Genomic DNA, 15,193 nt, shown 5'->3' on the forward strand with positions numbered 1-15,193 from the left:
ACAATTTGGATTTACACCTTTCCAGTTATTCTTATGTTTGGTTTATATAAACGATTATTTTGGTTAATACATCTGGATCGTGGTCAGGGATGTGGACAGTCTCGGATGTGTTACCACGGTAAGCGCGCTGGGTTCCAGACGAGGTCGTTGAGCAAGCAAACACAAAATGGAGCCAGGATGAGGTGCTGTTGCCTGAGTCACTTCCGCTTACCCAGCCTCCCATGTTAGCTGTGGAGCTTTGCAAACCTGGCCAATCTGAGTTTTGGAACTCCGGGCCTCTCGCTGGTCAGCTCTGACTTCCCTGGGCCCAGGACTTTTCACTGCCCTAACTTCTTTTTTGAACTGTGCCCATGCCCTGTCCTGGGCAAGAGTGGGCATGCGCTGCAGCAAAGAAGTGTGGGAAAAGCCGCTGCTGCCTCCAACTGTATCTGGGATTCTGCCAAGTGGGCCAGGTAAAGGCCTTAGAGGCCCTTAGCTGAAGCCGCAGTCTCACAAGTTGGAGGGAGATCTGGAGAGTCCTTTATACCCTCTGCTGGAGAATTCTTAACAGCAAGACCGCTTTCCCCAACTCACATCCTCTGCTGCCCTCTCGTGACGGATGCTGGGAAGCACAACATCGTTCAAACTGGAAACCGCTATTGAATATGTAAAAGCTGATGTAGGTCCAAAGCAAGGGATCTCAACTGCTGGCCTCAGAACCCTAGAGCAGAGTCGTGGAAGACTAGGGAGAAAGAGTGATGGGGGTTGGTCTATAGGTACCAAGTTAAAATTAGGAGGGATTAAGTTAATGATGCAGATTTCAAAATAGCTAGAATTGGTCTTGAATGTCTTTAACCCAAAGAAATTTTTTTTTTTTTTTTTTTTTTTTTTTTTTTGAGACAGGATTTTTCTGCCAAAGAAATTCCTGTTTAGTGTGATAAAAATGTTATCCTGGCCCAAGGAGCTGAAGGGGTTTGCAGCCCCATAGGAGTAATAACAATATGAACTAACCAGTACCCCCAGAGCTCCGTGGGACTAAACCACCAATCAAAGAAAACACATGGTGGGACTCATGTCTCTAGCTGCATATGCAGCAGAGAATGGCCTAGTCAGTCGTCAATGGGAGGAGAGGCCTTTGGTCCTGTGAAGGTTCTATGCCCCAGTGTAGGGGAATGCCAGGGACAGGAAGCAGGAGTAGGTGGGTTGGGGAACAGGGGGAAGGGGTAGGGGATAGAGTGTTTTCAGAGGGGAAACTAGGAAAGGGGATAACATTTGAAATGTAAATAAAGAAAATATCTAATAAAAAAAAGAAAAAACAAAAATATAAGAGAAGAAAAACTGAAAAAAAATGTTATCCTGGATTGATAATCACACAGTATACATATACATGAATGTACATGAATTTAAACATTCAGTGTCAACCAGGAATGAAATAAGAGTAAAGAGTTCTGTTTAAACTTCTATCACATCTATCAGGAAACTTTTAAAAGGCACTGAAAAAAAAAAAAACCTTGCCAGCCCAAGTACACTTGTTTATTTGCATTTTCCCAGTGAATACAGCCGGTGAGCATTTTCTTAGTGGATTGGCTATGGTGGTTTGAATAAGAATGGCCCCCATGGTTCATATGTTTGAACATGTGGCCTCCAATTGGTAGATGTGTTGGGGAGGATTAGGAGGTACAGCCTTCTTGGAGGAGTTGAGTCCCAGGGGTAGGAGCACTGAGATTCCAACAGATCCCTGCTGGCTCCTTGCTCTGCGTCCTGTTCCTGGTTTGACTCGAAAGCTCTCACCGTTCCTGTCACCGTGCCTTTGTTCTGCCATCATGGACTCTACCCCTCTGGAACCACACCTCCAAATAACACTTAAAAGTTGTCTCGGCAATGATGCTTTATCACAATTATAGTAGAGTCACGGATACACTGACTGTATACACTTGGTCATTGAACGGTGTCTGCTCCATTCCTTTGCCCTGTCTTGCCCTGTCCTTCATGGAAATGTTTGCTTAGGTTTTTTTTGTTTGTTTGTTTTGTTTTTGTTTTTTGTTTTTTTTTTTTAATAATCTTTACATGTTACAGACCAATCCTGTCAGGAGACTACACAGCAAAGGTCTTCTGCCACTCTGTCGACTGTCTCTTCAGCCTGCTGTTCTGCATCGTGGGAACCTTTTGATTTGATGCCTCCCCCCTTATCGGTGACTGGCTTTCTGAGCTACTGCAGTTCTCTTCAGAAACTGCCTGTCTGCCTCCATTTAAAGATCCCCTGATCATCTCCAGTATTTTCACATTCTCATGCCATACACTAAGGTTGTTGCTCAATTTTTTAGTTGATTGGGGTTATTTTTGTTTTGTTTTGTTTTGTTTTTTTTGTTTTTAATCAGAATGAGACACGAGGACAGATCATTTCTCTGCAGGTGGAGATCCAGTCTTCGTCACACTTTGTTGGAAAGCTATCTTTTCTCCATCTTTGTCTCCTCTGTTGGAACTCGGGGAGCTGTTACTGTGTGGGTTTATTTCTGGGTCCTCTACCGCACCTCACAGCTCCATGTATCTGCTTTTGTGACAGTACCATGTATCATTTTGTTGTTTTAAATTGGGTTCTGTACTGTAGTTTCAAACTGAGTTGTATGGTACTGTCAGCACAATGTTCAATGTTGCTTTGCCTCACAAGCCTTGTCTTGTCCCTGATCTTAGTGGAATTGCTCTGTTTCTCTCAATTTAATTGGATGTTGGCTATTGACTTGCTGAACATTGCCTTTATTGTGTTTAGTTATGTGCCTTGTATCAATTCAAGACTTTTAACAAGAAGGGATGCTGGATTTGTTAAAGGCTTTTCAGCATTGAATGAGATGATCATGTGTGTTTTTTTTTCTTTCAGTTTGTCGATGTGGTGGACAGGTTGATAGATTTCCATATCTTGAACCATCCTTGTATCCCTGGGATGAAGCCTACTTGATCATGGTGAATGATGTTTTTGATGTGTTCTTGATTTCCATTAGCAAGTATTTTTGCATCAATGTTCATAATGGAAATTTCTCTGGAATTCTCTGTCTTTGTTGAGTTTTTGTATGGTTTAGTTATCAGGGTGACTGTGACCTCATAGAATGAGTTTAGCAATGTTCCTTCCGTATCTATTTTGTGGGGTAGTTTGAGAATTTTTGTATTAGCTCTTCTTTGAGACTTGGGTAGAATTCCCTGCTAAAACCATCTGGCCCTCACCTATTTTTGATTGGGAAACTTTTAATAACTGTTTCCATTTCTTTAACAATAATTGAACGATTTAGTTTGTTTGCCTCATCTTGTTTTAACTTTAGTAAGTGGAATCTATCAAGAAAGTCATCCATTTCATTTAGATTTTCCAATTTTGTGGAGTCTAGGCTTTTGAAATTAGACCCAATGATTATTTGGATTTCCTCAGCATTTGTTATGTTGTCCCCCTTTCAGTTCCAGTTGTGTTAATTTGGATATTGTCTCTCTGTTTTGTTTTGTTTTGTTTTTTGTTTTCCCAGAGCTGAGGACCGAACCCAGGGCCTTGCATTTGCTAGGCAAGTGCCCCAACCCCCCGTTTGTTTATCTTGATTTTTTTTTTCAAAGAACCAGCTCTTGGGTTGGTTGATTTTTTTTTTCTCTTTGTTTCTAATTGATTGATTTCAGCCCTGTGTTTGATTATTTCCTGCCATCTACTCCTCTTGGGTGTGTTTGCTTCCTCTTGTTCTCCAGCTTTCAGTGTGCTGTTAAGTTGCTAGCATGAGATCTCTCCAGTTTCTTTATGAAGGCACTCAGTGCTGTGAACTTTCCTCTTAGCACTGCTTTCGCTGTGTCCTCCAAGGTTAGGTATGTTGTACCTTCACTTTCATTGAATTGTGGAAAGTCTGTAATCTCTTTATTTCTTCTTTGACCCAGTGGCCACTGAGTAGGGAGCCCTTCAGCTTCCGTGAGCTTATAGGCTTTCTGTTGTTTCTGTTGCTGTTGAAGTCCAGCTTTAATCCATGGCGATATGATAAGATGCAGTGAGTTATTTGAGTCTTCTTGTATTCCTTAAGGCTTGCTTTGTGGCTGATTATATATGGTCAGTTTTGGAGAAGGTTCGGTGAGGTGCTGAAAAGGAGGTATATTCTTTTAATTCTGATAGGTCTGCCTTTGTATATATTACTTGGTCTTTTCCCCTTGCAGTTTTTAATATTCTTTGTTCTGAACATCTAGTGTTTGATAGGATTTTCTTTTCTGGTGTTCTGAATACTTCTTGTGTGTTCTATAGGCATCTCTTTCTTTAGGTTAGGAAATTTTGCTTCTATGATTTTGTTAAAATGTTTTCTGGGCCTTTGAGCTGGGAATCTTCTTCTATTCCTATTCTTTGCAGGCTTAGTCTTTTCATAGTGTATCAAATTTCCTGCATGTTTTATGTTACAACCTTTTTAGATTTTGCATTTTCTTTGACCAGTGTATTGATTTCTTCTGTCATATCTTCTACACCTGAGAGCCTCTCTTCTGTCCCCTGTAGATCCTGTTGTCTTCCTTAGGTCTTCATCTCCAAGACTGCTTCAGTTTGTGGTTTGTTTGTTTTTTTTTTTTTTAATTGATTCTATTTCCATTTTTCACTTCTTGGACAGTTTTATTCATATTCTTCATCTGTATGATTGTATTTTCCTGTGTTTCTTTATACTTATTCATTTCCTCTTTAGAGGTTTCTATCATCTATCCCAGACTGGATATAAGATCATCTCCTTGTGCTTCAGTTTTGTTAAGAGTATCCAGGCCTTGCTGTAGCAGGATGGCTGGGCTCTAGTGGTGGCCTGTCGCCCTGGCTCTTGGTGCTTGTGTTCCTGTGCTAGCCTTTAGGGCATCTGCTTTTCTCTGGTGTTGGTTGGATGATCCTAACACCAGCAGGGCTTCTCAGGAAGGCAGGGAGAGCCCTGGGCCAGACAATGGAGGTCAGGGCACCCAATTCTGCTGGATGTGCCTCAGGCAGAGGACTGGTGGGACAATGTTCCAAACTGGTTGTTCTTGCCCCACCACAGCCCTCTGAAGGCCTCCAGGGAGAAGCAAGATGCTCTTGGGGTCCCCCAAGGCTCCTTGAGATGGCTGAGTGAGCCTTAGAGCCAGACAATGAAAGTCAGGTGTCCTTCTCTTTTCATTTGGTAAGATGATATATTCTAGATATTTTGCATCAATGCATAAATTTTGTAATTAGTTTGTCAGTTTCTACCAGGAATCCTACTAATACTACAATTAGTATTGTATGGAATTTATAGATGTTGTCATGAGTAATTGATATCTTGCCATTTGTCTTTCATCCCCAAATATGGCACAATCTACATGTATTTTGTATTTTAACTCCCAAAAGAAATAGCTTTGAAATATATTATGCTAAAACTATTTAAAAGTATTTTATTGTTTCATGCTATCGTCAAAAGGAAGTTTTTAAAATGTATTGTCTATGTGCTTTCTGCAAATATAAAAATTGATCTCATATAATGATCAATATGCCATGACTGCTGAATTATTAGAATGATGTATGATGATTTCCTTTATCAATAATATAAACAAATACATTGCGAATTAAGCCATTTCCCTTTTACTGAAGACTGAGCCCAGGGCTTCACTTGTGCTAGGCAGGAACGTGTGTGTTTCTACTGACATCCCACACCTTTACCTTCCTAACCTTCACGCTCTATGACATCTGGTGTATATGTGTGCACATGCCCGGGTAGTGCTCTCTGGTGTGTACATGTGCACTGTGTGTGTGGTGCTGTTTGCTGTGTATATGTGCATATGCATGTGTGTGTGGTAGTGTCTGATATGTACATGTGCATGTGTGTGTGGTGGTGTCTGGTGTGTCCATGTGCACTGTGTGTGTGGTGCTGTCTGGTGTGTACATGTGGATGTGTGTGGTAGTGTCTGGTGTGTACACGTGCATTGTATGTGTGGTGCTGTCTGGTGTGTACATGTGCATTGTATGTATAGTGCTGTCTGGTGTGTACATGTGCATGTCTGTGTGGTGTTGCTTGCTGCATATATGTACATATTCATGTGTGTGTGGTGGTGTCTGGTATGTACATGTGCACGTGTGTGGTGCTGTCTGGTGTGTACATGTGCATGTCTGTGTGATGTTGCTTGCTGCATATATGTACATATTCATGTGTGTGTGGTGGTGTCTGGTATGTACATGTGCATGTGTGTGGTGCTGTCTGGTGTGTACATGTGCATATGTGTATGTGTGTGTGTGTGATACTTTGCAGCTTTCCATGTTGTTGCTGGGAATCTAGACTCAGGCCCACATGTGTGCCCAGCATGTACTTTACTTGTTGAGCCCAGCTCTCCTCCTTTTCACTTTGATTGCTTTTGCCTTTTGCATAGGACATGTAGTTCAACATGTAGGATTTTTTTCAAAAAAGGGACGTTAACTAAACTTTATCAAAATATTTTCTGTATTTATGAAAAAATTCATACATATGCAAAAGATGTCTCTATTATACATGACTAAAATCCTGCCAAGGCAAGAGCTAGCCCAAGCAAAGCTTTGAAATAGCTGGTGCTAGACCCATGATCTCCCACCCCACTCATCCTTCTCTACACAGTGACTAGGAGCTTTTATGAATGCCCTGTGCTGTGACAGGGCTAGCGTCTGACACAAGCCTCTCATGTTTAAACCTCCCATTCTTCTTCCAAAACCACTATGCAGGCAGATATAATTAGTTTGATAAGAGTAATTTTAGTTTTGTCTCTTTTACTTTTATGGATAAAAGTCAGTGCCCACATCCTATTTAATAAGAACTGATGGAACAAAGACTCAGTATTCTTACCTTGAGGAAAAAACACACAATACTGGCATTTCCACTGATGTCTGTTTTTTTTTTTTTTCCTAAATAAATTACAAAGATAGGATATGCCTAGAAGATGGTATTTTCAAATGAGATTTAAGTGTGTAAAATGGTAATGCATTTGAAAAAAACACTTTAATCTCATGTCATATTACTTTTTATTAAGTGGCATATTTATGGAAAATAGTTGAAAATGCCTGTCAAGAGGATTCAATCCCCTCATACGCAGTCTTTCCAGGCAAGTCAGACGTACACATGAAAGAGTTAAAACACACTTGCGAGAGAGAGAGAGAGAGAGAGAGAGAGAGAGAGAGAGAGAGAGATCTTTGTCTCCTCCGTTTTCAGTCAAATGAAATCCATGGACAGCAGTGGGAAACACTGCCAGAAAGGATGAACCCCAATTCCCAGCAACTTGTGTCCCTGCATGGTTAGAAACAGGAGCAGCTTGTCGGACACACACACAGACTCGCTCAGAGCACACGGCAGGGCACAGTTTCGTGGTATGTTTGCTTCCATGCTTACGTACACGAGAACTCATTGACAGCATGAATGACGTATGATCATAACACACACTGAAAGCTAACTGCAGTGACTAGAGTCGGACAAACAAACAAACGAAAGTTAAAGTCCACTTGATGCTTTTCCTCAAGAAAGGCTGGTGAGGTAGTTTATACTGCACACATACATTGTAAGGAATCGCTATTCCAGTTCGTCCAAGCGCTGGCTAGTAGAATTCATGTCCCAGCTGAACTCTCAGGAAGAAAGGTGGGGGAACCAAGGCAGTTGTAGGAGTCTTCCTGACTGTGTGTCCCACAAGTCATTTCCTTTAATACTTTCCTGAATGGCATTATTTATTTAGCTACTTGTGTATCAAGAGCACTTTATGGTACAAGTAAGATGCTAGAAACGATGTCTTTTCCCACCCATGTATTTGGCCTTTCTTTTCTGGGGAAATCCACTGTAACCGTCTGGCTACTTAGCTTTTTGAAAAACAACTCTTAAAAAGGCCAGAGTTCTCTTGACACTCAGGTGACAGGCATTTTAGATATAATTGAAATTTTATCCTTTCCTCAACCACATGATCACTAGTTTGCATGTCATCGAACTGTGTGACCACGAACAAAAAGGCATCACTGACACTGACCTGGATATGGGCATTATCTGTCACGTGACACAGTTACTTGAAAGTGGTCGCCGTCCTGGACAGACTTAAATGATTTATTTCAACTTACTGCTAAGGCTTTTCACCTGAAGCGACACAGGAAGTGGGCAGGAAATGTTGAGCCTCGTGTGGCGCTACCTGCCATCTACCGGGCCACTCCTCAAGACTTGTGGCTAAAGCTGGTGCATAGGTTCTATACTGTATTTCCAGCCAAACGGAATGGAAACTCTTGAAAAAGAGTGCATCTTCTATATAAATATAACAGAACTGGACGACCCTAAGGCAACGGAACACAGGAATAACCCCAAGCATTTATGGAAGCATAGCATCGCTCTAGAAGGATGGCTTCCCGTGCTTCCCTCACTCACTGTTTGCACGGCAAGATAATGATGTACTTGTTGAAAACACTCACTGGCCCACTGGGCAGCCTAGAAACCGATCAAGCACTGGGACACACAGAACCCCCCCCCCCCACAGTACATGTTTGGTTGCTAGTGGGTTCTTAAGCGGGAGAAAATCGAAATTCATAAATAGGTCAAACAAACTGATTTTTTTTTGGGGGGGGGTTATTACTAGAAAAGTGCAGCAAACTCCTGAAGGTCAGAAAGAGAATGATCTGCCCCTTGGATGTCAAGAGTGCCTGGCTTCTTCCACAATAAGATGATCTGACTGTGGGAGTGAAGGAGGTTGTGTTTCAGTATGAGGATGACACAGCACAGGGGGATCTCTTTTGCCCATGCAGTTACGGGCTACACAGGTAAGGGAATGAATAGTCCTTCTGCATCCATAATTCAGCTTTGCTCGAACTGACAGCCAGTCACACGAGGCGTCCAAGGTGAGGCATGGGGTCCCGGATGAATGAGGACTCTAACCACAGTCTCTGAGATGAAAGGCAGAGCTCTCCTGTCCCTCGGGACATTTTCGATTGTTCCCATTAGAACCACAAGGACTGGATGTCTCCCACTGCACATCTAGGCAATGGTTGCACAAGATGTGGACAGTGAAGCTGCCTCCAGCTTCCACAAGCCCAGTGCCAATCCGCAATGCTTGGCCACATCTCTGGTTAACGATCAAAGAGCACGATGAACTTTTACAACTCGCAAATCCTCAGTCTTGTGGCACTTTTCAGCACTTACGGATGAACGCACTTCTGTGTCTTTCGGTTTGGGGCTGCGGACGTGACTATTGTTGTGAAATGTTAAAAAAAAAAGTGTTTGATCTGTAAAGGAAATCCATGGTGACTTGAGAAAGGCAATTTATTCACTAAGCACCAAAACTGAGAGGAGAAACGGAAGACACCATGGCTGTGGGCCACGGGGAAGCTCTGGATGCGCACAAGATGCCCTTTGCCAAACAGGGCTTGGCAATGACAATCCGTGTCCACGGACCATGGAGTACTCAGGGCCTGGGGAAAGCTCCTTCGCACCATGGTGTGAGCAAGTCCTCAGAGTGTGCCGCACAGAGCGATGTGGTCCACAGCGATCTTTAGACTGATGGCCCTCCTCCTCCAACCCAGGAGCAAGTCAGAGCATAAATATTGTATGTTTCACATCAGAAGTGCAGCCTCTTCCCAGCCAAAGGGCCACGTCGATTTCTGCGACAGCGCTTCTCAATGAGCAACGCTGGCCTTTCCTTTGGGTCCCACAGTCTTATGGGCAACTGTGATAAGAGACTGAGCTCAGTGTAAAACCAGCTCCCCCTCTGTAGTTAATTATTGACAGAGCTGACCACACTGCCTCTCCAGGAGGACCAGGATTACAGGAGCAAATACTTCAGGGTAGTGGGTTTTTTTTGTTTGTTTTGTTTTTTGTTTTTGTTTTTTCTTTTTCCCACAAATGCAGGATCTTCTTGCATATAATACAGGGCAGGAACCATCCTGGGCATGTTTTAATATTTGTCTAGGGCTTGATGACCCATTCTGCGTGAGGGTTTATATGATACACATCCAATATATATGCATCAGGATCTAAACAATGTTGTCCTAAAAGAAAGAGAAGATAAAAAAAAGCTCAAGTCAATAATGTGGTTGTCTTGTGAGCAGGACATAACATAAGCTCTATCCCCAGAATTAACCTAAGAAAGAAAGAAAAACAGAGAGAGAGAGAGAGAGAGAGAGAGAGAGAGAGAGAGAGAGAGGCAAGCCTGGTGTGATGGTGCAGCTTGTAATCTAAAATAAAGCAATGAATCTAGACAAAATAAGCAAGAAATATATATATATNGCAGCTTGTAATCTAAAATAAAGCCACTTGTATGCACACACACAATAATAAATATATATATATATATATATATATATATATATATATATATATATATAAATTAAAACACAGAAAAGGAACAAACCAGAAATGTATGTCATCATGAATAACAAAACAAAACAAAACAAAACACCAAACCCCTGAATTAGAGGTGCAAAGAGGAAGACGTACAGCAGCAGAGAGACTGGGGAAAGGAATGGGAAGCCATGGTTATTAAAATACAAAATAGCATTGGAACACAAACAGCGACACGTTTAACCACCACCGATGACTGATAAGGACAGCTAGCACGGGGTGATAATCCTACGGGTATAGTAGGGGCATATGTGTCTTGGCGGTAACCACCGGCTCGCTAATCAGATTTAAGATTTGCTCAGTAAGAGGCAAATCATTCCTGGTCCTGGGAACCTCGCCAGTTTCCCAGAACTAGCAAAGTCATGTATCTCGGAGGAGAAACTACAACCACCACTTTACTAAACCAGCCCCATCCCTAACTCAGTTCAAGAATTGTCCCCCGCCCACAGGTAAGTGCAGTTCTCACACCCCATGGAGGAAATTTCTCTTTGCAACAGATGAGCACAATTACGGAAAACCACAGCCAATTAAAATGCAGAGTGGTAGATGTCAGCCCCGGAGGATACACCCACCAAACACCTCCAGCACCTAAACTTCAGGGAGCGCTGTGGAAGAGAGGGCACAGGCAGATTGTAAGAGCCAGGGGATCATGGAGTTTGCCAGGAAGTGGTATCTCCTGGTAAGGTTGGAAGTTATAGCCATAGAGTCTCACCTACATGATTGCCTGGATGTGACCAGAACAAAGACAACAAAACAGATACGTAAAGTCCATGGGCCCAACCCTACGCCATTGCAGGCAACTAGGGAAAGCCGAGGTTGAGAGAAGGGGAGATCATACAGATTGGATAACCAACGCCAAATGCTCTGTCCTGAGAATACACATACAAATGACATAATGCACTCAGTATGTTATATTCAGGTATATACCTGAATATACATCTGTGCATGCGATAATCATTAGTGAGAAAGAGGACATGGGTCTTTCAGTTTGAAAGAGAGCAAGGAGAGGTTCGGAAGGGTTTGGAGGGAAGGAAAGGAAGAGGAAACATAATTACAATCTCAAAAATAAAACATTATTGTTAAAAAGGGAGAGAGAAAAAGAATGGACATTTTGTTGCTTTCTGTGGAAGTAACGTAACTAGCGCTGTTCAATGTCTCAAGACTTCTGAGGGCGCGCAGACAGTAAGGTATTTATGAAATATACAGTTAAGTCTTGGTGACGGGATTATCAGAGGGAAACAAAGCGAGGAGGTTTTTGGTCCAGGAAGACAGGTGGTGTATCAGCAAAAGCATGGAGAAGCATAGGAGAGGGCTGGGAGAAGTCAGCCAATGGGAGTGAGCCAGAACGTCCCAGCCAATGGGAGATGCCCAAGCAGTGAGCAGGGGGCGTGGCTGTACAGGGGCAGTGTCCAGAGGGTAGACCAGGAGGCCAGCCAGAGAAGCACTAGCAGGCAGGTGAATTTAACTTACTGAGACAACTGGGTTCACCTTAGGAAGCTGTGTGGACACAACTAGACTTCCAAGGACTATACCCACCAGAGCTGAGAAGGAAGAGAAACTCAGGAGACGCAGGAGGGAAGCTCAGAAACGCATGCTGTCCCCAGAAGCAGGTGGAGACAAGTGTTTTACAGACAGGGACACTCAAGCTGGGCAGTTAACTTAGACAGGGGCAGTGCCTGTGTCTCAGTGCAAGCTCTTGGGTGCCCGGGACGAGAGCATGACCTGGGGGAAGAGTTGGGGAGGACGCTTGAGTAGAGTGGTTTTAAGAGAGAAGAGACTGGAAGAAGAAATGTTGGAAAGACAGCGGGCTGAAGATGGCGTGCTGTGAAGTGGACGAAGTAGAGCAAAGAACCGGGAGTGGACTTGAAGGTATCAGGACAGAAACCAGAAATGACTTATTTGGGGGGTTGAGTGGGTATTTGAGCCACAGGTCCACCATATTTTCTAAGGTGTTTTGAAACTCACGATCCTCTGGAGTTCCAAGCTTCCCTTGTGTGAGACTGCTAGCATAGTGGTACAGCGCCCGAGGCAGGTGGCCGTGTTGGCACAACTGCAGACTTACTACCTCTCTGCCACAGGCCACGCTTCTCCCCATTTAAAAGAAGTCAGTTTGTTTTTTTTTTTTCTGTGTTCCGTGAGAACTGGATGTATCCCCTCAGCAGCCCATGTCACAATCCCAACGTTCCTTGGTGCTCTGAAAATCATTTTAGGTGGATATGATGCTAATGGGAGGGAAAGGGTTATGGTGAAGGGGTAAACTGAGTCACAGGTAGAGCAAGGACCTGACTGGGGAGGGAAAGAAATCCCCGAGGAGAGCAGAGCAGCACTGGCCACAAATAAGAAAGGACACAAAGACCACATCAGCCACAGACAAAGGCACAATGACCTTTTGACCTGCTCATGGGGAGATAGAATGACCTCAAGACCTTGGGCTGTGAGCCACAACAGGGAACACGCTCTGCAAGTTCTCAGCTCTGTTCTGTTTCATGAGTCCAGCAAGAGACAGTTTCTGATGTTTAAGAGTCACAATGAAAAGGCCCCCAAATCTTTACCCCATTTCAATTTTGAGAATATCAGAGAAAAAAAAATCATGTAACTACGTTTACACGGAATCACATTTGCTGATCTCATTTTTTTTTCTTCTAGAAAACCTGTAAGAAAGAATAACGACCAAAACAGCTCAACCCTATGATAATAGCAACGTATCATGGAATACGGGCATAGAGATTATTGAACAATCCTTACCTATATTTCCTCCAACTTCATATAACCTTTGGTTCTGCATCTTAATGTGTTCAGATGAACCATGGCTAAAAACCACAAAAACAAAGACAGTAGCAGTTTAGGGCTCTTTCTGCATCCACAGTGAGTACTGACAGGTCATTGTATCTTGTACACCCCACAGGACAACCGCCATAAGAACCTGTATCCAAAGCGGCCGAGGCAGCAGCCAATCAGTGGCAAGCAATCGCTACAGCATCATTTACTGAAAAGCTATTCTTTCTCCACTGAATGCTATGGTGGTTTTTTTTTTTGGTCAGAAATTTGCTCCAAGAATACACAAATTCATAGAGGCAGTTAAATAGAAGAATGTATAGCAGTTGGGTAGAGGCATCTTTTTATTACAACTTACAATCTTTAACCTTGACTTCTCTGAGTGTCTATTTATGTATATTACGTGTATTTATGAGCGTGGACATACATGTACCAGAGGCATGCGCATGAAGTTGACTGTGTGTGCTGCTGACTGAGTTCAGGCCGTCAGACGTGGTGAAGTACTTTTACCTGGCGAGCCCTTTCATCTACTTCAGATTACAACCTTTCAACCGAGGTAGGGATGGTTCGAAGTGGGAGGCTGGGGCTATGGATTCTCCTCAAGTTTCCTCAGAGGATTCGAGATCATCCTAGTTTATCTTTATTAGGAGTACAGTCTCTATAAAATACATTTGCTATGGGTAAGGGATGCATGTGCCATGTGGCCATGACAGGAAGTCAAAGGATAACTCATGGTTAACTCTCTCTCTACTACGTGTATCCTGGGGATTGAACTCAGGTCATCAAGCTTGGCTGCAAACCTCTTTAGCCCATTCAGCCCTCTCATTGAACCAAAGTGTTTTCTTTCCACAAAAAGGTCTAATTGGGGATTCTGTAATTTTTTTTTAAAAAAACAACTTAGGATTTTACCGGATGCCAACATCCTGGCAATGAGATTTCAAGTTTTTGTATGGTTCCTTATATATGGCTGGGCCAGCAATAGTCACATGACTGTTCGGGCTCCTCTTAGCCTGCCTGCTCTCCTTTTCCAGCAATGCAAGCCACAGACTTAGGACCCAGGATGCTGTCTACTCTGTGGTGGGGGGTGTCATGGTGTCTGTCCTTGTAATTATCGAGATCACCACCATTTTCCAAGTTGACCTATGTGAAGAGACAGAGGTGCACGCCTCCCTGTGGACCAGCTGCCACAGCCTGGCCTTTCCCTTGATGATGCAATAAGGGTCCCCCATCTTGTTACACAGGATGGGCAGGAAGACCACCAACTCAATGGGGCCCTATATCATGGGTGATCAGCGTCAGCCGAGCCTCCCTGTTCTCCACCAAGGTGCCGGCCACACTGACCCTTGCTTTTGTGTCAGCATAATCACTAACTAACCTCCACCCCCATGTGAGTTAAAAACGATTATACGAACAAAGTCACATGGCATGTGCACCAAATATGGCTACTTCATCTGAATTTGCTCCAAACACTTAAGGAGATACAGAAATCTCACTAGAAATAATACAACCACGCCCAGGACCCACGTTACACATTGAAGCAGGTGCTTCTTGCCATCTGTAAACTGTAGGGTCAGTTGTTTCTATGTGAGCACACATTCCTTTAAGATCGGCTAATGCTTTGTTTATGGGCACTTCTGGGGCTACGTGCTGAGAGCTGTGGGCACCGTTCAGACGCTGAGGGTGAGGGCTTGCAGGTTTTAAAAGGCGCGGTAATGGTGTCCAGGGAGGTACATGATACTTCTGGAACCGAGATATTGACAAAACCAACTGCCATATTTATGGTTCTAATGAAAGATAAAACTCATTGATCATATTTTTAAGAAAAGAAAAGAATCATGGGGCTGGAGAGGTTACTCAGCCATTAAGAAGGCTTGCCTGTCTTCTAGTAAACTGAATTCAATTCCCAGCACCCGTATTAGGTGGCTCACAACTGCCCGTAACTCAAGCTCCAAGGGATCCAATTGGGCCTCTGTGGGGTACCTTCACACATGACAGATACACATGCATAAATAAAAAGATCAAAATAAATCTTAATAAAAGAATCCCATAGTACCAACTCCTCTAAAACTAGGCCTGTTGGTGATGATCCTATTGTCTAACCATCCTCACATCTTAAGCCCCATAAT

At 43.2% G+C, this 15,193-nt stretch overlaps 1 protein-coding gene across 4 annotated transcripts in view; it reads right to left on the reverse strand.

Annotated features, from left to right (window-relative positions):
• Positions 1-9,714: 9,714 nt before the first annotated feature.
• Positions 9,715-15,193, reverse strand: part of Arhgap28 (Rho GTPase activating protein 28) — a 154,194-nt gene continuing 148,715 nt past the window's right edge. For all 4 annotated transcript variants that reach the window (XM_021217921.2, XM_029531603.1, XM_029531605.1 and 1 more), the window contains exons 17-18: positions 13,038-13,102; positions 9,715-9,940 (exon numbers count right to left, since the gene is read on the reverse strand). In XM_021217921.2, the coding sequence (XP_021073580.1) occupies positions 9,858-9,940; positions 13,038-13,102 (148 nt within the window). In that variant the 3' untranslated portion in view covers positions 9,715-9,857. The remainder of the gene's footprint in view (positions 9,941-13,037; positions 13,103-15,193) is intronic.

Source organism: Mus pahari, chromosome 18 (assembly GCF_900095145.1).
Source record: "Mus pahari chromosome 18, PAHARI_EIJ_v1.1, whole genome shotgun sequence".
Lineage (NCBI taxonomy): Eukaryota > Metazoa > Chordata > Mammalia > Rodentia > Muridae > Mus > Mus pahari.